The sequence below is a fragment of the Geotrypetes seraphini genome, chromosome 4 (genome assembly GCF_902459505.1).
Source record: "Geotrypetes seraphini chromosome 4, aGeoSer1.1, whole genome shotgun sequence".
Taxonomy (NCBI): domain Eukaryota; kingdom Metazoa; phylum Chordata; class Amphibia; order Gymnophiona; family Dermophiidae; genus Geotrypetes; species Geotrypetes seraphini.
The window spans coordinates 3,128,932-3,151,901 of NC_047087.1; the positions used below are offsets into that span (position 1 = coordinate 3,128,932).

The 22,970-nt window shown below is 42.7% G+C and overlaps 1 protein-coding gene across 2 annotated transcripts in view; it reads right to left on the reverse strand.

Annotated features, from left to right (window-relative positions):
• Positions 1-22,970, reverse strand: part of PMFBP1 (polyamine modulated factor 1 binding protein 1) — a 561,980-nt gene that overhangs the window by 420,199 nt on the left and 118,811 nt on the right. For both annotated transcript variants that reach the window (XM_033943674.1, XM_033943673.1), the window contains exon 5: positions 9,875-10,021. In XM_033943674.1, the coding sequence (XP_033799565.1) occupies positions 9,875-10,021 (147 nt within the window). The remainder of the gene's footprint in view (positions 1-9,874; positions 10,022-22,970) is intronic.

The window sequence follows — 22,970 nt, forward strand, 5'->3', positions numbered from 1 at the left end:
GATCTAACAGTGACCTAACCGAGCAAAGCTGACAAAGCCTTAGAAAAGAAGATGAAACTACTTTGGAGATGTGCGAGTGAACGACAAGGTGGAGTCCAAGGTAACAGCAAGGATTTTAATAGATGATTCTGCAGGCAAGAGGCATAATGCACTTACCTGTTTGGTGAAAGAAATCACGCTGTTAGTGCTAAGGAGCGGGGGATAGAAGGAAATAAGTAAACTGGTTCAGAGGCTTACCTGTTTGGTGAAAGAAATCATGCTGTTAGTGCTAAGGAGCGGGGGATAGAAGGAAATAAGTAAACTGGTTCAGGGGCTTACCTGTTTGGTGAAAGAAATCATGCTGTTAGTGCTAAGGAGCGGGGGATAGAAGGAAATAAGTAAACTGGTTCAGGGGCTTACCTGTTTGGTGAAAGAAATCATGCTGTTAGTGCTAAGGAGCGGGGGATAGAAGGAAATAAGTAAACTGGTTCAGGGGCTTACCTGTTTGGTGAAAGAAATCACGCTGTTAGTGCTAAGGAGCGGGGGATAGAAGGAAATAAGTAAACTGGTTCAAGGGCTTCCTAACAAGTCGCTCATATCAAGTCTGTCTCCAGTCTGGACCTGTCACCTGTCTGGACATTCCCACTTTCCCCTATCCTGTTCAACATATACTTACGCTTGCTGGGGAACCACCTAGCTTTATCGTGAGTTAAGAGCTACAGTTACACTGATGACATCAAGGTCCTCCTCCCTATACCCATTCTGTCCTCAAAGGAATTCAAGCAATTTGAAAAGAACATCCAAACAATGGAAGACTGGATGATGACTCACAAACTGAAACTAAATCCTGAAAAAACTAAGTTCTTGTTCGCAAGCCCCTTGAACCTCCTTTAGGACTGGTACTGATGGCTGATCAGCTGGTACCATCGGTGCAGCAGGTTGTCTTGGAGTGGGTGACCTCGAAGAAGATGCACACCATGAAGGAGAGACAAGCTGCAAAACTGGAGAACGATGGTGTCACTGTTTGGTCTGCATCAAGGGACTCTATTCTGTGACACTTGCTGGGGAGTAAATGGCTTCTTAGCTGGCTTCCCCAATGCTGTAAGATCTTCCAATGTCGATGCAGGAGTTTTCTATGTTGATGGCTCCGAAGATTTGCCAGTGTCCATGGCCGAACCAAATAGCTTCTCCTGTTGAATGCAACGGGCTTTGATAAGTGCTTTTGTAAGGTGAAACATCAAGCACAAGTTTTGATTCGATGTTCAAGGCCTAAACACTGCAGACACCAACTAAGAGGGTCGATGATGGAAATAGGTAGCCGACACCTACAGCACTTCTTAAAACCTGTTAAAGGTTTTGACAAAGAAGGAAAAATTTCATCGGCGAGATTAAATTCAATTTTGGAAGTGAACGAGAGACCTGCCAAGGAAAAAAAGTCCCAAGGCCATACCAGGATTGAACGAAAAGAGTAAAATATACTTTTTACTTTTTTTTTTTTTTTTTTACAACAAAATGAAAAATATTATAAGGAAAAAGAAATTATTAAAATGAAGAAATAATGCAAATGCAGGAAGGCAATGAAGACTGAATGAAGTTCAGTCAAAAATGTACTTCTTCACTCTGTGGAAAACCAAGAACTGAGGTGCTGCGTACCTAAGTTAGGTAGGAAGGGACTCGCACAAGCACGGTGCGGGCAGTCGCAAAGTTTATTAAAACTTAAAGTGACAGTACACTTTTCATACTGTCCATACTAGGCTCCGTGGATGACATCACCCACATCTACTATATTAAAACCCTAAGCTCGCATGCACACTCTTACCTGCGTGTTCCGTGATCCATATGTCCGTGGCTGGCAAGAGTGTGCATGCGTGCTTCGACTCCCCCCTTTCACTCACTGTAAGGAAGGAAGGCAGTTCGTCATCATCGACTCCCTCCCACCGCACCCAAACCCCCATTGAGACTCCCATCCACCCCTCCTACCGTGAAACAACCACAAACCTCCGCATGTTTCCATCATCCCCCTCAGGGCAGCCAACCCCACTGACCCTCCCATCCGTTCCTCCCACCGCGAGATGATCTACAAACCTCCTGGCACCAGCAGCATCCCCAGCACTTTAAACACGCTGCTTCGCAGCCTTCTACTGCAGATTTCCTCTGCCACATATCTTGCTCTGATGACATCATCAGAGATACTGCCTGGGCCATCAGATCGCACGAGTCCAGCACCTGCGAGGCGTTTGAGTCCAGCTCTGCCCTGCCCCCCGATCCTGTGGGGAGCCCTTAAATCTTGCTGCGGCAACGGGAAGCCTCTTTCCCACACTGATATTGCCTGGGCCACCAGATCGCATGAGTCCAGAACCTGCGAGGCGTTTGAGTCCAGCTCCGCCCCTCCCCCCGATCCTGCGGGGAGTCCTTAAATCTTGCTGCGCGCCTTTGTGAAGCGTCCTCTGTGAAGCAACCTCACGGATTGGACCCGGCGCACAACAAGACGAAGCGGATGAAGAACCTCACGGATTTCACTTTTTTCCCAGTTCCTTGGCAGGGTAGTCGACCCTCTCACCTTCCCCCCACCATTTCCAGTGTTCCACGCCATGTCCAACGACTTCAGGGCTCCCAAGCTGCCTCCCTCCTTATTAGGCCGGGCGTGTGAGTATGCTCCAGCCCCCAGAAGCAACCTGGAAACCCTAGCCCCGCATCAACTAGAGCTGACCACCTGCCACAGCCCTCCTGCCTACTGCCACCAAGACCGACACTCAGCTAAGTTTTTTCCTTACTAAGGTCTACCCATTAAGATCTTTACCTAACTCAGATGTCCACGCTATAATTGCCAGATCTTTAGATGCATGTGCAATTGCTAGATGCATATGTAACTGTTAGACCAATACTAGGAGATGGTCTCCCTTTGGCCACCTCTTGATTACCTCCTATTGGCTGTTAATCTTCAGGCCCTCAGAAATGCCACCAGATGTTCAACAACCTTTCATAACAACTGCCTGAAGATTAACAACCAATAGGAGGTCAAGAGGTGGCCAAAGGGAGACCATCTCCTAGTATTGGTCTGATATATACCCCCTACTAATTGAATATTTTGAAACGCAAGATACTAATTTATGTAACTGTTAGAGGCACGTGTAACTGTTAGAGGCATGTGTAACTGTTAGAGCAGGGGTCTCAAAGTCCCTCCTTGAGGGCCGCAATCCAGTCGGGTTTTCAGGATTTCCCCAATGAATATGTATGAGATCTATGTGCATGCACTGTTTTCAATGCATATTCATTGGGGAAATCCTGAAAACCCGACTGGATTGCGGCCCTCAAGGAGGGACTTTGAGATCCCTGTGTTAGAGGCATGTGTAACTGTTAGAGGCATGTGCAACCGTCAGAGGTATGTGTAACTGTTAGTTGCATGTCTAATTGTTAGATGTATGTGCAATTATTAGTTGCTTGTATTAGGACATCTTAAGAACTATTACAATCCGCCTAACAACCATACAAACTACAAATCGAAATTTTGGGGATACTAATACAATTCTTACGCTAGGAAGAAACATCACCCTACAAACATGAATCTCTTACTGATCTTATTGATCTATCTGATTAGCGGTAAAATCAAAGACGTTAACTCACTCTACCCACATTTACAATCAATACACAACCCTGATCTATCAATCATGCACATCATTAACCCACAAGAAGACATAATAAATCAAATTAATGTTATCTCAAACAAAAGAAGACAGCAACGAACCCTTAAAAAAAGAACAAGGGAAGTAAAACCTATCAGAACCACCACCTGTACCAAACCTATCACTTCCGCATCTAGTCCCTGTGCTTATCTCAATACTAGATCTGTCAGGAATAAGGCCTTCCAAATTAATGATTGGATCATCAGCAAGCAAATAGCCTGCCTCTTTCTAACCGAAACTTGGTTATTGTCTGAAGATGATCCAATAATAATAGATCTCCTACCAGATAATTTTAAAATCCTCACGTTAAACCACGCGGGGAAAAAAGGAGGAGGATTAGCAATTATTCTTAAAGAAGGATTTGAGTTCAAACTACTAGATTCCAAAGTGACCAACCAACTAGAAATTTTAGCCTGTAAAATCAGTAACAGTCAACTAGAAGAATCCCTATCTTGCATATTATTCTATGTCCCACCAAAAAGCTGGCCAAAAGCCAAAGATGACTTCTGTGAATTTGTCCTACACAATTCAATTGGTCCTTCCTACAATATCATCGCAGGAGACATAAACTTGCACCTAGATGAAGAGGACAATACAGATACGAAAGAATTTTAAAACTTTCTATCCCTACTTAACTACAACCTCCCTGTACCCACACAAACACAAGAAAAAGGCCATCACTTAGATGTGGTAGCCATGTCCACAAAGGAAATCCTAGACCCTGTCATCTCTCTACCTGAAGGCACCTGGTGTCATGATATCTGGTCTGACCATTTTACTTATTATTTCAAATTAATCTGGTCCCATCGAAAATCTAAAACACGTCCGATATCAAAAAGAGAACATCACACAGAGGTTATATTAATCCGGAAGAATACTGGTCACAATATATACTGCAAGCGGAGATAGAAGGAGTCGATTTCTGGGATCACTGGATGACAACCAGCACAACCATTTTAGATAAAATTGCCCCTAAACGTAATAGCAAAAGCAATGCAAATAAATATAACAAATGGTTTGACACCGAACTTCTAAAATCGAAACAACTAGCCAGACTGGAAAGAATTTGGAAAAAAACAGGAGAACTGGCAGACCGTATCAAATGGAGAGCTAACATAAAAATCTACAAACAATTGATAAAAGACAAACGTAAAGCATTCTACTCTACTAAAATCAACTCATCATGCAATAGTTCAAAAGAAATCAATACAAAAAAGCTGTTCAACCTGATCACAAATTTATTCGACACCACTCGCTACACTATACCCATACACAACACTAAGTTAACCTTTGCGAATGATTTAGCACTGTATTTCGATTCGAAAATTAAAAACCTAAGAAACAACTGTTCAACAAACGACCCTAGTGATCATCAAATAGTTAACAAACGAAGAAATGAAATACCAGCAGACATGACCTAGAGTTCCTTTCAAGACTTAGAATGGAATAAATATACCAAACTATATAACAAATACTCTAAATCTTATTGCGTTCTGGACTCGTGCCCCCAGAAGTTATGAAAGAAGCGCCATTAGAATTTAAACTATCGCTACTGCAATACCTAGCCCATAACCTAAAAAATGGGAAGTTCCTCACTAATAACGGTCACATAATAATAACCCGAATCCTAAAAAACAATAAAGAATCATCAGCTCTAGTAACCAACTACAGACCATCCATTCCATTCATTGTAAAAATCATGGAGGTATTCCAATTGATGGAATATCTTAATCGGTTCTCTCTCCTACATGAAACTCAATCCGGCTTTAGACCTTTATTCAGTACGGAGACAGTAATTGCGGCTATCTTAGACAATCTGATCCTGTTGTTTAGCAAGGGCCTCAATGCCCTGATCATGCAATTCGATATGAGCTCTGCCTTTGATCTGGTAGACCATGGGAAAATGCTACAATGCCTAGATGCTATCGATATCAGGGATAAGGTGTTGAATTGGTTTCGTGGCTTCCTTATATCCCGTACCTATCAGGTACGCTTCAATCGTGATCTCTCCGATACCTGGAGCAATCCATCTGGTGTGTCGCAAGGGTCACCGCTATCCCCATTGCTTTTCAATGTCTACATGTCCTCACTGGGCTTGCAATTAACCCAGCTAGGTATAAAATTATTCAGTTACGCAGATGACTTTACGATCATCACCCCATTTGCTAACTCTATCTCCAAAACTATTCCCAAGGCATCAAAAGCTATAAATGTGATGGAACAATGGATGTGATGAATGGATGTGATGAAATGTGATGAATCATAGAACTTCACGGTACTGCGGTATATAAACTGCTATTATTATTAATAGGAAGGGGCACTAAGGACATAGGAGGCACTGAGGGCACTAAGGACACGGGAAGGAGGTACTGGGGGCACTAAGGACACGGGACGGATGCACTGGGGGCACTAAGGACATAGGAAGGGGCACTAAGGACATGTGAAGGAGGCACTGGGGGCACTAAGGACATAGAACATAAGAAATGGCTTCGCCGGATCAGACTCTAGGTCCATCCAGTCCGGCAACCCGCACCCGCGGAGGCCAAGCCAGGTGTTCCCTGCTGAGAAACCTTGTTTACTCGTATCCCCCAATGTGATTTGCAAGAAGGTGTGCATCCAACTTGCTCTTGAAACCCAGAATGCTGGTCTCCATCACGACCTCCTCAGGGAGAGCGTTCCAAGCGTCCACCACTCGTTGTGCGAAACAGAACTTCCTAATATTTGTCCTGGGCCTGGTGCCCCTCAGTTTCAGTCCATGACCTCTTGTACGAGTCACATTTGACAATGTGAATAACGATGCTTCTTGCTCTATTTTGTCAAATCCTTTTAGTATTTTAAAAGTCTCTATCATGTCTCCTCGCAGTCTTCTCTTCTCGAGGGTGAACAATCCCAGTTTTCTGAGGCGTTCTTTGTAGCTCAAATTCTCGATACCTTTTACTAGCTTCGTAGCTCGCCTTTGCACCCTCTCCAGTAGGGTTATATCCTTCTTTAGGTAGGGAGACCATTGTTGAACACAGTACTCCAAGTGTGGTCTGACCATTGCTCTGTAAAGCGGCATTATGATGTCCGCCGATCTACTTGTGATTCCCTTCTTTATCATGCCCAACATCCTATTTGCTTTCTTTGCCGCCGCTGCGCATTGAGCTGACGGCTTCAGGGTCCTGTCTATCAGTACCCCCAGGTCCCTTTCTTGTTCGGTCTTGCCCAGTGTCATACCTAACATTTTATATTCATGTTCCTTGTTTTTCTTACCCAGGTGCATCACTTTGCATTTTTCTATGTTAAACTTCATCTGCCACTTTTCTGCCCATTTCTCTAGCTGGTTCAAATCTCTCTGAAGTTCTTCTCTGTCCTTTTGTGTCCCAACTACCCGACATAGTTTTGTGTCGTCCGCAAACTTGATTAAATTACTTGTTGTTTCATCTTCTAGGTCGTTTATGAAGATATTGAACAAAATTGGCCCAAGAACCGATCCCTGAGGTACACCGCTCGTTACCTCTTCCCAGTCCGAGAACTTCCCATTTATGCCCACCCTCTGCAATCTGTTTTCTAACCATTTGCCTATCCATCTTAGTATATCTCCTTCTATTCCATGGCTTTGTAGTTTCTTCAGAAGCCTTGCGTGGGGAACCTTATCAAACGCTTTCTGGAAGTCCAAGTATATTATATCCACCGGTTCACCGCTATCAATTTGTTTGTTTACCTCATTAAAAAATTGAAGTAAATTAGTCAAAAAGACTTCCCTTTCCTAAAGCCGTGTTGGCTAGCTCTCATCAGGTCGTGATTTTCCAGGTGTTGCTCTATGCTATCCTTTATTAGTGCTTCAATCATCTTCCCAGGAACCGATGTAAGACTCACAGGTCTATAGTTGCCCGGTTCTCCTCTCGATCCCTTTTTGAAGATTGGGATGACATTCGCTATCCTCCAGTCGTCTGGTATTTGCCCGGTTTTAATTGACAAGTTAGCTAGGGATTGTAATAGTTCTCCGATTTCTATCTTAAGCTCCTTTAGCACTCTCGGGTGAATTCCATCTGGTCCAGGGGATTTATCACTTCTCAATCTGTCGATCTGATAATATATCATGTTCAAATCCACATTTACTGTGGTGAGGCTATTCTCATTTTCTCCCTTGAATACTCTCCCTGTTTCTGGCATTGATGCAGTGTCCTCCTTGGTAAAGACAGACGCAAAGAATGAGTTTAGCCTATCCGCAATCTGTTTGTCTTCCTTGATGCACCCTTTTCTTCCTTGGTCGTCGAGAGGGCCCACTGTCTCCTTAGCTGGTTTTTTCCCTTTTATGTATCTAAAAAAGGGCTTGAAGTTTTTGGCTTCTTGCGCTATCTTTTCCTCATAGGCTTTTTTGGCGTCTCTTACTGCCTTGTGACACTTCTTCTGGTCGACCTTGTGACTGTTCCAGGCCTCCGTTGTGTGTTCACGTTTCCATTTTTTAAAAGAGTTCCTCTTATCCCTTACTGCATCCTTCACCTCTTTAGTTAGCCAAGCTGGTTCTCCTTTGTTTTTATTTCTCCTTCCTTTGGATATCTGCGGAATGTAGAGATTCTGCGCTTCGGTGATGGTATTTTTTAGTAGGGACCATGCTTGATCGACCGTTCTGATTTTGGCTGCCTTTTTTTTGAGCCGTTTTTTAACCATGACTCTCATGCTGTCGTATTTCCCTTTTCTGAAGTTAAAGGTTGTGGTTTGAGTCTTGGTACGTTTCCCCTTCCCGATGCCAATTTTAAAATTGATCATGCTGTGATCGCTTGTCCCCAACGGAACAGTGACCTCTACATCTGTTGTCCTTCCAGTTATGCCATTTAGGACCAAGTCCAAGGTGGCAGTTCCTCTTGTCGGTTCTCCCACCATTTGTTCTAGGAAGCAGTCCCCTATCATTTCCAGGAACTTGGATTCCCTGCCGCAGTTTGAGGTGCCTAGGTTCCAGTTTATCCCGGGAAAGTTGAAGTCTCCCATGATCGTTACATTTCCTGCTCTACATCCATTGGTGATTTCTTCTAGCATTTCTACGTCTGTTTCTTCATTTTGTCCCGGGGGTCGATAATAGAGGAAAGGACACTAAGGACATAAAAGGCACTGAGGGCACTAAGAACATAGGAAAGGGCACTAAGGACATAGGAAGGAGGCACTGAGGGCACTAAGGACATAGGATGGGAGACTAAGGACATAGGAAGGCGACACTGGGGGCACTAAGGACATAGGAAGGAGGCACTGAGGGCACTAAGGACATAGGATGGGACACTATGGACATAGGAAGGGGCCATGGAGAGACAGGATTGCATGATGCAACAGAGAAATATAGGCAGGAGGCCAGGGAGACAGAAAGAATGAGACAGACAGACAGCGTCCAAGGAGAGAGAGAGACAAAGAAAAAAAAACCAGACAGACAGACATCTACTCTAGCACCCGTTAATGTAACGGGCTTAAACACTAGTATGAGAATATGCTGCTTGCTTATCCTAGGATAACTCATCTGTTTTAAAACTTTAACATTTGCTAACTAGGCAATATTATTTCACTGTAACTCTGGAGCATTTCTATATATAAAAAGGTTTCCCAGGAAAGGGGTGTCCTATACATATTGGGTTATGCCCCCCCCCCTTTATATCCTGCTTAATACAATTATCACCATCAGTTTTAGTTTATAAGGCCTTGCATCAGACTTTGTCGAGCGTAGTGGCAAATTTACTGATGACATATTTACCTTCACATTCTTTGAGGTCTCAAACAAAGCAATTAATGGTTGTTCCTTCTGTGCATCTTATAGCTAAGGCTACTATTCATTCTCGTGTTTTTGGTATGATGGGTCCTCAATTATGGAATGCCCTCCCTGACACTGTTCGTCAGATCTTTTCTTTTTTACTTTTTCGAAAGTGTTTGAAGGCTTACCTTTTTCAAAATGCATTTAAAAATTTAATATGTGAAGTACAAATTTGTAAATATTACAGATTAGGTGTTTCTTCCTTTTAATTAAGGTTTTAGGGTTTTGTAAGCTGACTGTTTTTAGGATGTTTATGTGCATTATGTTAGTTTTGAATGTCAGGGTTTCTTTTTTTGCCTATATATGTTTTTTGTAACCCGCATAGATTTTTGGATATGCAGGATATAAAGGTCTTAAATAATTAAATAAATAGGGCAATTCTTATCATATTGATGCTAAATTTTACAAAAATGGAAGTCCATTTATAATCATGTACCTGTTCTTCAGCATGCTTTATATTTTCCACATGCTTCCGGTTTTGGCTATCCAGCTCACTTATGGCTGCTTCCTGCAATAATGACTGTGCACATAGATCTCGATAAGCATCCTGAAGTTTCTGGTACAGTGCACTTCTTTCAGCAGCCTGAAATAGAACATAGCATATGAGGGTGGTGGGGATTTAGCCAAAAAGGGTCAATATCACATAAATGTCCTTTATCTAATGCACCAATTATATAGAACAATAACATTTATTCCTCTATATTTATTGTCCTGAAGAGGTAGTCAAGCCTATGTGCCCCTAGTTACCTAAACTCCGCACCATAAAAAAAAATACTTCGACGACAACTCATTTCGCCTGTTAGTACAATCCTCCATTCTCAGCATCCTGGATTACTGCAACATCATTTATTTGGGCTCCATGAAGAAAACCACCAGGAGACTAAAACTGATTCAGAACACCGCCGTCTACCTACAATAAAAAAGTAGGGAGAACTACAATTTAAAAGTAAAGGTAAACCACAATAGGGAAGCTAGGGAATAAAACAACTCAGGCTGAATCCAAGTCTATTTAGCAGTCATATGCATCTTGGAAGAGGTAACACTTTAGGATTTCCCTTGAATTTGTCTACATTTTTTTCCGCCCTGATATGAAGTGGTAAGGAATTCCATACTGTGGGGGTTGTAGTTGCAAATGAGGTAGTCCAACGTGTGCTAATCATTTTCAAGGATGATGTATAAAGAAGATGCTGAGAGGAAGATCTTAGAACTCTTGTAGGTTCATGTGGAATAAGAAGTTTGTGAATAAAGGCCAGTTCTTTAGTGTTTTGAGACTTGAAGGAGAGGATAGCTATTTTATATATGATTCGGTGTGGAATTAGTAGCCAGTGTGCATTTTTTAACAGGGGAGTGACATGGTCAAATTTTTTCCTGTTTGTGATAATTTTTATGGCAGTATTTTGTATCAATTGTAGGCAATGGATATCTTTTTGGCAAATACCCTTATACGGTGCATTACGGTAATCGAGCTTAGATATGGTGAGAGAATGTATTAAAATGTTGAGAGATTGAGGGTCCAGAATGTTCGCAAGCGATCTAATCAGTCTTAGTCTAATGAAACAATTCTTTACTAAAGCCCTGATTTGTGGGCGGTAGGTCAGTTTGCTATCTATTATTACACCCAGGATTTTAGTGGCAGACAGAAATAATAGGGATGTCATTTATTGTGATGGGAGATCTAAGCTGTATGTTGTCTTTCCATGGAAATAAGACATTTGTTTTTTGATATACTGAGTGACAGCATACTTTCGTGGAGCCATTGACTAATTTTATCTAATTTAGAATTGAAAAGACTAATGTTGTTGGAACTGGAAGCATCGATAGGATAGATGATCTGGATGTCGTCTGTGTAAGCATAAGTGGTAAGACCAATAGATTGGCAAAGTGTTAATAAAGGAGACAGGTAGATATTAAAGAGTAAAGGGGACCATATAAATCCTTGAGGGATACTGAAGCTGTTTTGGATGGAAGAAAAAGTGGAGTTATTGAAGGAAACAACAGCAGTGCAATTTGTGAAATAAGAAGTAAACCAATGAAGAACTTGTTCAGAGATACCTGCCACAGCTAGCCTTCGAAGCAGGAGTTGGTGATCTACTGTATCGAACACAGCTGAAAGCTCTATAGAGATGAGGATAACCGATTTATGCTAATCCAGGAAATATTGTACGCATGTCCCCCTGGGCTCTCCATTGTCTCCAATCTTATTTAACATCTACATGAGTTCATTGAAACATTACAATTTGAATACCCGAGAAACTTTACTAACATATGCTGATGATATTTTCATATTACTTGAGGTTGATCTACATCTCTATAATTTGATACCCAATATTAACCATTGTATTACCAAACTTCAGTCCTGGGCGACAATGATCCAAATGAAATTAAATGCTGGAAAGACTAAGCTTTTATGGTTTGGCCCAAAGTTAGATTTTCTCCCTTCTGCTGTGATCTTAGACTCAGGAGAATCTTTGAAAATTGAGTTTTCCTCGTTAATACTAGGTATTGTTATCAATTCTTCACTTACATGCTATGTAAGAGTCAATACATAGACTACTTCACGGCTTCTGTTGGTTCACAAGCTATCGTGCTCTTATTTGCGGTTCTAATTGATCCCTTAACAACCTGGGACCCCTGATGAAGGCGTGTTAACCAAAACACTGACCGTGTCAGGTCCCTTGGTTTGTTTTAAGGTGGTACTGTTAACCGCATTTAACTATTTGATATAATAATTCTAGCCTGCATCATTGTACGTGTGTCTGCAGCTTTCCTTGTTTTGCTTTCGTATTTTCCACTGCAGACTTTGTTGGTTCTTCTTCGTTTGTTATCGATTCTTCACTTACATTTAAGGACCAACTAAACTCGATTATTAAAAAGTGTTTTTTCTATCTCCATGCTCTGAGACGAGTGAGAGCACTTTTTCACCAACAACACTTCTCTGTATTGGTTCAATCAATCATTTTGTCAAGGCTGGATTACTGCAATTCAGTGTATTTGGGTCTTTCAAAGGTCAGTCTGCAGAGACTTCAATTAATACAGAACACTGCAGCTAAACTTATCTTCAGTAAGAATAAATTTGATCACGTAACCCCTCTCTTCAAGGAATTACATTGGCTTCCAGTGTATCTCACAATTCAATTTAAATGCATTTGTATTGCATTTAAGATCCTATTTGGCATTTTTGCCACTTTGATTCCTATAGACTGGAATGTTCATAGATTTCATCTTGTCAGAAGTTCTCAAAAATTAAAACTTACATTTCCCTCTCCCAGTGGTAAAAACAGAACCTTTAAGAGATTTAGTTATTCTTTTGTTTTTAAATTAACCAAATTCTGGAATGCTTTACTGCCTACATTAAGAAGTTCAGGTTCTTTTGCTTTATTCTGGAAAGTTCTGAAAACTTTTTTGTTTGCTAAACATTTTGAAAATTAACTATTTCAGTCTACTTTTTCTTGTCAAATTCTATGCATTATGTTTTACATCACAGTTCTTTAACCGCCGGTCCGCGGACCGGTGTTGGTCCGCAGGAAATTTTTGCCGGTCCGCACAGGGCCGGCAAGACTGACTGACTTCAACTTCCTGCTGGGACGCGCAGGGCCGGCAAGATCAACATCCGAAGTCTGCGCTGGGACGGAGAGATCTTGGGGAGCCTCAGACAGTGGCTTTCTCCCCTCTCTGCAGCTCTCCTTTACTTCCCAGCGCAGCGATTCACGAAGGCAGCCTCGGGGCTTTTGCTGAGTCGCGGCTGCCTCTGATGATGCAACTTCCTCTTTCCTCAGAGGCGGCGCGACCCAACAAAGGACCCGAGGCTGCCTTCGTGAATCGCTGCACTGGGAAGTAAGAAGAGCTGCTGGGAGGGGAGAAAACCACTATCAGAGTCTGGGAAGCTGCTGGGCAGAGGGGAAAAAGGGACAGCTGCTACTGGAGAGGGAGAAGGAGAGATGCTTCTGGGAGGGGAGGAGGGAAAGGAATCTGGGAAGCTGCTGGACAGGGAAAAAAAAGGGACAGCTGCTACTGGAGAGGGAGAAGGAGAGATGCTTCTGGGAGGGGAGGAGGGAAAGGAATCTGGGAAGCTGCTGGGCAAGGAAAAAAAGGGACAGCTGCTACTGGAGAGGGAGAAGGAGAAGGAGAGATGCTTCTGGGAGGGGAGGAGGGATAGGAATCTGGGAAGCTCCTGGGTAAGGGAAAAAAAGGGACAGTTGCTACTGGAGAGGGAGGAGAGATGCTGCTGGGAGGGGAGGAAGGGAAGAGAGTTACTGCTGGACAGGAGGAGGAGGGAAGGGAGAATGAAAAAAGGAAGGAAACAGCTGGCAGAGAGATTAGAGGAGGGGAAGGGGAGACACAGGCATGAGAAAGTAGAGAGATTGATGATAGGAAGGGGTCAGCAGAAAAATAAGCAGAGAGGGACAACGATGATAGATCTGGTGTAGGAGAGATAAAAATGAAGAGCAGTGAAGCTGGAATGAATCATGTAAAAAGGAGAGAGGGGGCACAAGCTGGATGGAAAGGGGAGAGGGGCATAGAAAGAAGACAGATACCATATGGAAGGGGGAGAGGACAGACAGTGGATGGAAGGGGCAGATGCTGGATTGAAGAGACAGAGAGGGCAGACGCTGGAAGGAAGAGAGTGAAAAGAAGATTGAAAGCAGAAACCAGAGATGACAAAAGGTAGAAAAAAATAATTTTATTTCTATTTTGTGATTAGAATATATCAGATTTGAAATATATATCCTGCTAGAGCTGGTGTTAGACATAACTGGGGACTGCAAAACCCAGGCAGTGCTTCTTTAGCTTCCAGCTGGCTTAGGGCGCTCTCTGACCAGGGGGCAGTTGCCCTAGTTGCACTCCCCTAAAACTATTCCTGTCATGTGTGACTGCAGTATTCTGTTAGCATGATATTTCTGTGTAGCATTCTGTAATAATTTGGCTTGTTCAGTTTTCTTGATAGTAGAGGGGATATATGTGAAGAGGAGGGGAGACAGGGGTTTTGTTGATCCTGCTCTGAATTATTTGTATTTATAAAATGACAATTGTACAGAATATTGTTTCTTTTTATACTTTAATAAAATACATTCAATATAAAATCATAACTGAGGCTTGTGTGGATGGGATCAGATGATTTGTGGGGACCGAGCTCGCGGAGATGGGGCAGAAATGGGGTTTTTTAATTTTAGTCCTAGTAGTTTGCCGGTCCACAAAATAATTCTTTTTTTTCTGCCAGTTCACAGGTGTAAAAAGGTTGAAGAACACTGTTTTACATTATTGTAAACCAGGGATCTGAAAGTCCCTCTTTGAGGGCCGCAATCCAGTCGGGTTTTCAGGATTTCCCCAATAAATATGCATTGAAAGCAGTGCATGCACATAGATCTCATGCATATTCATTGGGGAAATCCTGAAAATCCGACTGGATTGCGGCCCTCAAGGACAGACTTTGAGATCCCTGTTGTAAACCGAGTCGAGCTCCTCTTGGTTGATGACTCAGTCTATAAAACTAAGTTTTAGTTTAGTTTAGTTAAACCTATGAGTTCATGTTCTGCAGAATGGTTTTTCTGGAAGCCAGTTTCATTGAGATGAAACATAGAAACATAGAAAAATGACGGCAGAAAAGGGCCATAGCCCATCAAGTCTGCCCACTCTATTGACCCTCCCCCCTTAACCCTCTGAGAGATCGCACTCTGATGACCCATCCCCTTAACTCTACCAGAGATCCGACATGGGCATCCCATTTATTTTTAAAATCTGGCACGCTGTTGGCCTCGACCACCTGCAATGGAAGATCATTCCAATGATTAACCACTCTTTCGGTAAAGAAATACTTCCTGGTGTCGCCATGAAATTTTCCGCCTCAGATTTTCAGCGGATGCCCTCTTGTGGCCGAGGGCCCTTTAAGAAAGAAAACATCATCTTCCACCTCGAGACGACCAGTGATATACTTAAATGTCTCAATCATGTCTCCTCTCTCCCTGCGTTCTTCGAGAGAGTATAGCTGCAATTTGTTCAGCCTTTCCTCGTTCGAGAGATCCTTGAGCTTGAGTTTTGTCAAAATAGTCTAAAATTTGGTTAAATATGATTTTTTCCCATTACTTTTGCAAGAAACGGAAGGGTTGTGATTGGTCTATAATTGGAGCAGTCTTGATTACTTTCTTTGTTATTTTTTATCGTTGGGTATATTATAGAATGTTTCCAAGCAATAGGCATGGTAGCTGTGAAAAGACTTTTGTGTATTAATTTAAGGAAAAAAGGACCAAAGATCGAAAAGTACCATATTTTCATGCATATAACGCACGCGTTATACACGATTTTTACAAACCGTGCATAACCTTGCGCGTTATACAACGTTTTTTTTACATAGTTCCCCCCCTCCGACGTCCGATTCACCCCGCAGGACCGCTCGGACCCCCACCCCATCAGACATCAGAGAAAGGGCGGGACCGCCGGAAGAGGAAGCAGCGCAGACGCAGGGCTCACAGAAGGGCCGGGACCGCCGGAAGAGGAAGCATTTCAGACGCAGGGCTCACAGAAGGGCCGGGACCGCCGGCAGAGGAAGCAGCAGGAGAACAGTAGGAGCTTCTCCATGATGGGAGGGGGGTGGGGAGGCTGTGGGGGTGCGAGCGGTCCTGCGGGGGGGGTGAATCGGACGTCAGGGGGGGCATCAGGCTTTCAGGGTGGGGACAGGACTTCAAGGGGGAGAGGAGAGTCGGGGCGGGCCAGAGGAGAGTCGGGGCGGGCGAAAGGAGAGTCGGGCGGCGACGGGAGAGTCGGGGCGGCATGCGCGGTATACGGGTGTGGGTGGTATATAAAAATTTCTTTACATAAATTACAGTTTCCCGCGCACTATACCCGTGTGCGCGTTTTACACGGGTGCGCGGTATATGAGTGAAAATACGGTAATGTTTCAAAATGAATGGGGGAATTGTGTCGCAGCTTGATTCTTTAGGGTTTAGTGATTGCATAATATGCAGAATGTCATTCAGAGAAGGAAGGGAAAAACGAGAACATGTTGAGCATAAATAGTTTGGAGTACTGTCCTCCAAACAATAGGAGTTTCGAGATTTGTTTCTAATATCCTTCCTAGTAGTGTGAATTTTTTCCTGAAAAAATTTGCTAAGTTTTGAACAGAGGGAGTCGAAGCGTTAGTAAGAGTTTGTTTATGTTTAAATTGTGTTAGCTTTTTAAGAATGGAAAATAAGACTGCAGAATTTTTTGCTTTAAAATACAATGTTTATAATATTTTCTTTTTTCCATGTTTATGGATTGTTTATAGTATTTTGAATGTTCCCTATATTTGTTTAGATTAGATAACGTAGGATTGGTTCGCCATTTTCATTTCAGAAAGCGTAACTGGCGTTTATGGAGAAGTAGCGAGGAGTTAAACCAGGGATTTTTTTGTTTTTTCAAAGAAATAGTACAGATTGTAATAGGAGCTAATTTGTCTAGTAAGGTGCGACAGGCATTGTCCCAAATCTTTAATTGTTTATCTGAATCTTCGGAGTCAAAGGTATTACTATCAAGTTGGAGCAAGAGTGGAGTTAACTTATCTTTTAAGTTATCATAGTCTCTGGAAGAGACAATTAATAGAGGAACCGAACTGGAGGAAATTGAGAGAAGACATGAAGTAGAAATAAAATAATGGTCAGACCAAGGTACTTGAAGTAGGTGGGGGTTTGATAGGCAAGGTTTATGATGTATTGGAATAAAGATCATATCAAGTGTATGACCCTTTGAATGTGTTGCATCGGAGATCAGTGGGAAAGAGTCAAGATCATTTAGATGGTTGAGAAAATCCTGACTCGTAAAAGAATTGTGATCATCAAAATGAATATTGAAGTCACCCAATATTATAGGAAACTAGCTGATGCCCCGGCGTTGCACGGGTATTTAATTATAGCAATAACACTGTAAATGGATTCAAATAAAGATACTTTATAGTGGTGAATGAAATTATTTTTTTACAGCTTAATAAAAAGTACAATATTCAAATTATAATGTGAAATATTTGACAAAATGAATACAATACAACTAACGCAAAACGTGATTATAAACAACAATTTTAGTTTCACCTCCTGGAGCAAGAACATATAAATTATTGGGTGAACCCACCCTTGAGCAAGCAACATAGAGTTGTGGGCCGCGAGACCCCTAGAACATATCACCCCAGGTAGTGAGGGATCTGCATACAAGTTTCATTCAAATCGGTCAAGCCGTTTTTGAATTACAGTGAGAATGGCAGCTTTTGACATTTTTTCCATTGACATGAATGGGTGAAATCTGATTTTGTTTGTAGCTCCGCCCACGTGTGCAGGTGGGCCGCGAGACCCCCAGAACATATCACCCCAGGTAGTGAGGGATCTGCATACCAAGTTTCGTTCAAATAGGTCAAGCCATTTTTGAATTACTGTGAGAATGGCAGCTTTTTACATTTTTTCCATTGACATGAATGGGTGAAATCTGATTTTATGTTTGTAGCTCCGCCCACGTGTGCAGGTGGGCTGCGAGACCCCCAGAACATATCACCCCAGGTAGTGAGGGATCTGCATACCAAGTTTCGTTCAAATCGGTCAAGCCGTTTTTGAATTACAGTGAGAATGGCAGCTTTTTACATTTTTTCCATTGACATGAATGGGTGAAATCTGATTTTCTGTTTGTAGCTCCGCCCACATGTGCAGGTGGGCCGCGAGACCCCCAGAACATATCACCCCAGGTAGTGAGGGATCTACATACCAAGTTTCGTTCAAATAGGTCAAGCCATTTTTGAATTACTGTGAGAATGGCAGCTTTTTACATTTTTTCCATTGACATGAATGGGTGAAATCTGATTTTCTGTTTGTAGCTCCGCCCACGTGTGCAGGTGGGCCGCGAGACCCCCAGAACATATCACCCCAGGTAGTGAGGGATCTGCATACCAAGTTTCGTTCAAATCGGTCAAGCCGTTTTTGAATTACTGTGAGAATGGCAGCTTTTTACATTTTTTCCATTTTTCCAGACGTCGCAGCACTGTATACCAATGTGCCACAATCGGCGGCCCTGGCAATTATAAAGAAATCTATAGACATTGTAAATGTGTCAGTACAGAAGAAGGAACTAGTGGTTACATTGGCAGAATTTGTGATTTGTCAAAATTACTTTCAGTTTATAGACAGGTTCTTCATTCAGACTAAAGGGGTGGCGATGGGGGCCACAGTGGCCCCTTCAGTCGCCTGCCTCTATATGTCTGAATATGAAGAAAAGTATGTATATACATCTAGGTGGTTTAACAGAGTAGGTTTCTGGAGAAGATACATAGATGACATCTTTTTTACGTGGAATGGGGAACGTTACGAGTTGGAGGAATTCCTTAAGGAATTAAATCAGGTGGATCCTAATATCTCCCTCACTCATGAAGTGAGTTCCAATAAGGTATCCTTTTTGGACATTCAGGTAGTTAAATCCCAGTTTGATTCTCAGGTACATTTTGACACTACATTGTATCGGAAGCCCTCCGACCGTAACACACTCCTCCATTACCACAGCTATCATCCTAAACCCCTCCGGGATAGTATACCGGTGGGGCAATTTTTGAGATTGAGAAGGATTTGCTCTGACGAAGGGGATTTCCATCAGCAGGCCACACTATTATATGCAAAATTTATAGAACGTGGCTACCCATCTAGGGTGGTCAAAACAGCATGGAAAAGAGCCCGCAATTGTCAGCGGGAGTGGTTATTTCATACAAAGGAGAAAGAGAAAAGTGGGGCCCTAGTATGTGTATTACCCTATTCTAGTAGGAGTCAACAACTTAGACAAATTATTTTGAAGCACTGGTCAGTGTTGCAGGTACATGAAAGCATGAACCAAATTTCATTGTTTGCTTACACTCGAGGCCGTAATTTGGGCCAAATTCTTAAACAGCAGGCCCCCGGTCAACAGAATTATGGGGGTCCTCATGTAAGCTGTGCCCATTGTGTATATTGCTCTCATGTCCTCAATATTGACCAAGTACTTATTCCTCACTCAGGAGGTAAGAGATTTTATTTAAGAACTAACACTAATTGCCTTTCTACGGCAGTTGTGTATTGTATAATATGCCCTTGTGGGCTTTATTACATCGGGCACACTTGGCGGGCTATTAAAACTCGAATTGCCGAACATTTGAGTAACATCAGATGCAATCGCATGTCGGCTCCTCTTGTAAGCCATTGGCTTGAACAGCAGCATTTAATTGAAGATGTCAAATATACAGTCATAGCTAGGACACACAAAACAACAGGGGATGTGACTCAAAGTTTATTATATTTAGAACAAAAATTCATTTTTCAGTGGCATACTTTGACCCCTACAGGGTTAAATAATGAAATCGAATGGTTTCATTTATAGAAGGAATAGATTTATGGTCAGATTGCAGGGACGAGTCTGACGTCAGTATGACGTAGTTGAAGGGGAGGTGCATATATAGTGGGGCCTGCTGATGGAAATTCGTCGCCAGAAGCTAAGGTGTCTGTGAGTAGTGTGGAGTGCGTTACGCCGGTAGGTCTGAGTGTGAATGGTGTGGTAGTTAATTGTGATTATTGTGTAAAAATTACAGCAGTGGTAACTGAAGTGTTTTAGTGTTAATGTGGTTGTTTTACATTTGTAGTGCCCCTCCTGAAGAAGCCAATTGGCGAAACCTAGGTAGGGGGGTCGGCAATTGTAATGAATGCAGTCATTTGAATAAAAAGGAACCCAGAGCAGCTATACCGATTACCCACTCCATTCAAAGCTAAGTTGGTTTTGTTTTACCATCTTTGTGTAGTTATTTAGCTGTTGTTTGGTGGGTGAGACTGTGAACAACGATGATGGTCTCTCAAAACAGCTGCTCCGTGATTTTTTCATTGAGACCTCAGCTGTGGGTCTGAGTGTTCACTAAATAACTTCAGTTACTTGATTGATTGATATAATATTGTTTTTGAATAACAAAGTGAGCTAGTAAAAACATTTTTTCCATTGACATGAATGGGTGAAATCTGATTTTCTGTTTGTAGCTCCGCCCACATGTGCAGGTGGGCCGCGAGACCCCCAGAACATATCACCCCAGGTAGTGAGGGATCTGCATACCAAGTTTTGTTCAAATCGGTCAAGCCGTTTTTGAATTAATGTGAGAATGGCAGCTTTTTACATTTTTTCCATTGACATGAATGGGTGAAATCTGATTTTATGTTTGTAGCTCCGCCCACGTGTGCAGGTGGGCCGCGAGACCCCCCAGAACATATCATCCCAGGTAGTGAGGGATCTACATACCAAGTTTCGTTCAAATCGGTCAAGCCGTTTTTGCGTGATCGCGGCACATACACACACACATACATACATACACACATACATACTTCCGATTTTATATATATAGATTGGGTTTGGGTTGCGCAATCAAATATTAAAGATTGAGCTTGAACGATGCTATTTTGATCAGTAGGAGGTGGGATGTAAAGTAATAGTAAATCTATTGTTGGATTTACATTAATTTTGCAATGAATATATTCGATGATAGTTGTTGTATATGCGGTATCCATACTCACTGAGAGGGAGGATTTGAAGATGATGGCTAATCCACCACCCTTTTTTCCAACACGGTGATTGAAAAAATAAGAGTAACCTGGAGGGCTTGCAAAGGAGAAGTATGCTTCATCACCATTACTTAGCCAAGTTTCTACTATGCAAAGGATGTTAAGGGAATTATGAATGATTAGGTCTCTAAGGATATGATGTTTATTACGGATGGATCTTGAGTTAATTAGGCCTATATTTAATTTTTTCTGAGGCGTGTGAGTGATATTTGAGTGAATGAGAGGAGGAAAGTCTTTAACCTGTACCTCAGTCAATTGAAAGGAATGAGATGGAACAAGATTAGGACGGGAAGGCCTGTGGCCCCAGTGGACTGGGCTTTGTGAAGGTAGTGAGTCCATTGTTAAATTAAGGAAGAATGGTGTGATTAAGATAGAGCAACAAAGAATTGGGGAATGAACAGAGAGATGCCAAGAGAAAAAATACTGGAGGGCTTTACAATTAAGTTGAATTAAATTGTCCAAGCATAGTTGAAGAGCTTTGTAGGGAAGTTGCAAAGAGTAGGTCAGAGTTAATTGAGAAATAAGAATAAAAAATAGTGCCCTAAGTTGAGCACAAAGGAGATCATTAAGGAGCAAGTGCTGGGAATTGTCATGTACCAGCTGATTGGGCGGGTCCAATCGAGCAAATTAATAATAATAATAATAATAATAACAGTTTATATACCGCAGGACCATGAAATTCTATATGGTTTACAATGATTAAAAATGCTACAAATTGAGTTTACAATGATTAAATGATTAAACAGAGTTACAATGATTAAAGATGCTATATGATGTATTGGAATAAAGATCATATCAAGTGTATGACTCTTTGAATGTGTTGCATTGGAGATCAGTGGGAAAGAGTCAAGATCATTTAGATGGTTGAGAAAATCCTGACTCATAAAAGAATCGCGGCGAGCAGGACCTTGTGAGGATCAGCGAGGGCGAGGAGAGGAGGTGGTGAAAGCGGCGGGTGGCAGAGCAAGGCGCTAGCAGCGCCAGAAATCGAAGGAGGCTTGTGGGGTCGTGGCGAGAGTAAGCTCTGCCCACCCTTCCGTGTCAGCAGTCAGCGACCGGGATCCTCCATTAAAGGAGGCGAGCCAACGGCGCGCAGCCGTTCGGCGAAGGCGAGCAGCAAAGGCGCTCGCCTTAGCGAGAGCCTTAAAGAAGAGCTAAATCTAGAACAACAGGACACAGTGGGGCAACTAGCATTCACTCTAAGCACCCTACTGCTTAGATCTCTCTGACATCCTAACTTTCAACTCTACCCTTCAGACGCCCTACCTTTACATTCTCTCACACTATCTCCCTCTCTTTTACTCTTTTACTCTCTCTAATTTACTCTCTCTCATTTAATCTCTCTCATTTACTCGTAACAGGCAGACCTCATACAGTACCTGAGTATGGCAGGGCGAACAAGAAGTGTGAAGTCTACAAACAAGATTGGCATTCCCTAAACGGAGGTGATCCGGTAGATGACCTCAGCCTATGCACAGACGGAGGAGAACACAACACCAGGGAAGGAGGTCTCCTTGCAGACCGAGGCCATGCCGCAGCAGTACAATACGGCCTCTACACAGACGGAGGAGGTCATCCAGTAGGACGACGACATCATGCAGGAACTAAGGAGCCTCAGGGAGGAGGTGAAACGCCTGAGAGGCATTAGAGAGGATGAGGCCTATATCGATGGACTAGTACAGGAGCTGTCCCAAATCACCGAACAGGCCCGAGACAGGTCCCTCATTGAGACACCAGGGCCGTCGACGCTGAACCCAACTGTTGGAGTCCAGGAGATGGCTGGAGACACTGACTCCTGGCAGTTAGTGACCTCCTCCACAGGTAAACGTAGGAGCCCCCCCCCCCCATTTACAACCTCTTCACCTTCTTTTTCTTTCTCTTACCAGGGCAGCTCCACATCGACTCCACAACTTAACCTGAGGAACAGATTCCAGGTCTTGCAGGAAGAGACTACCGAAGTGA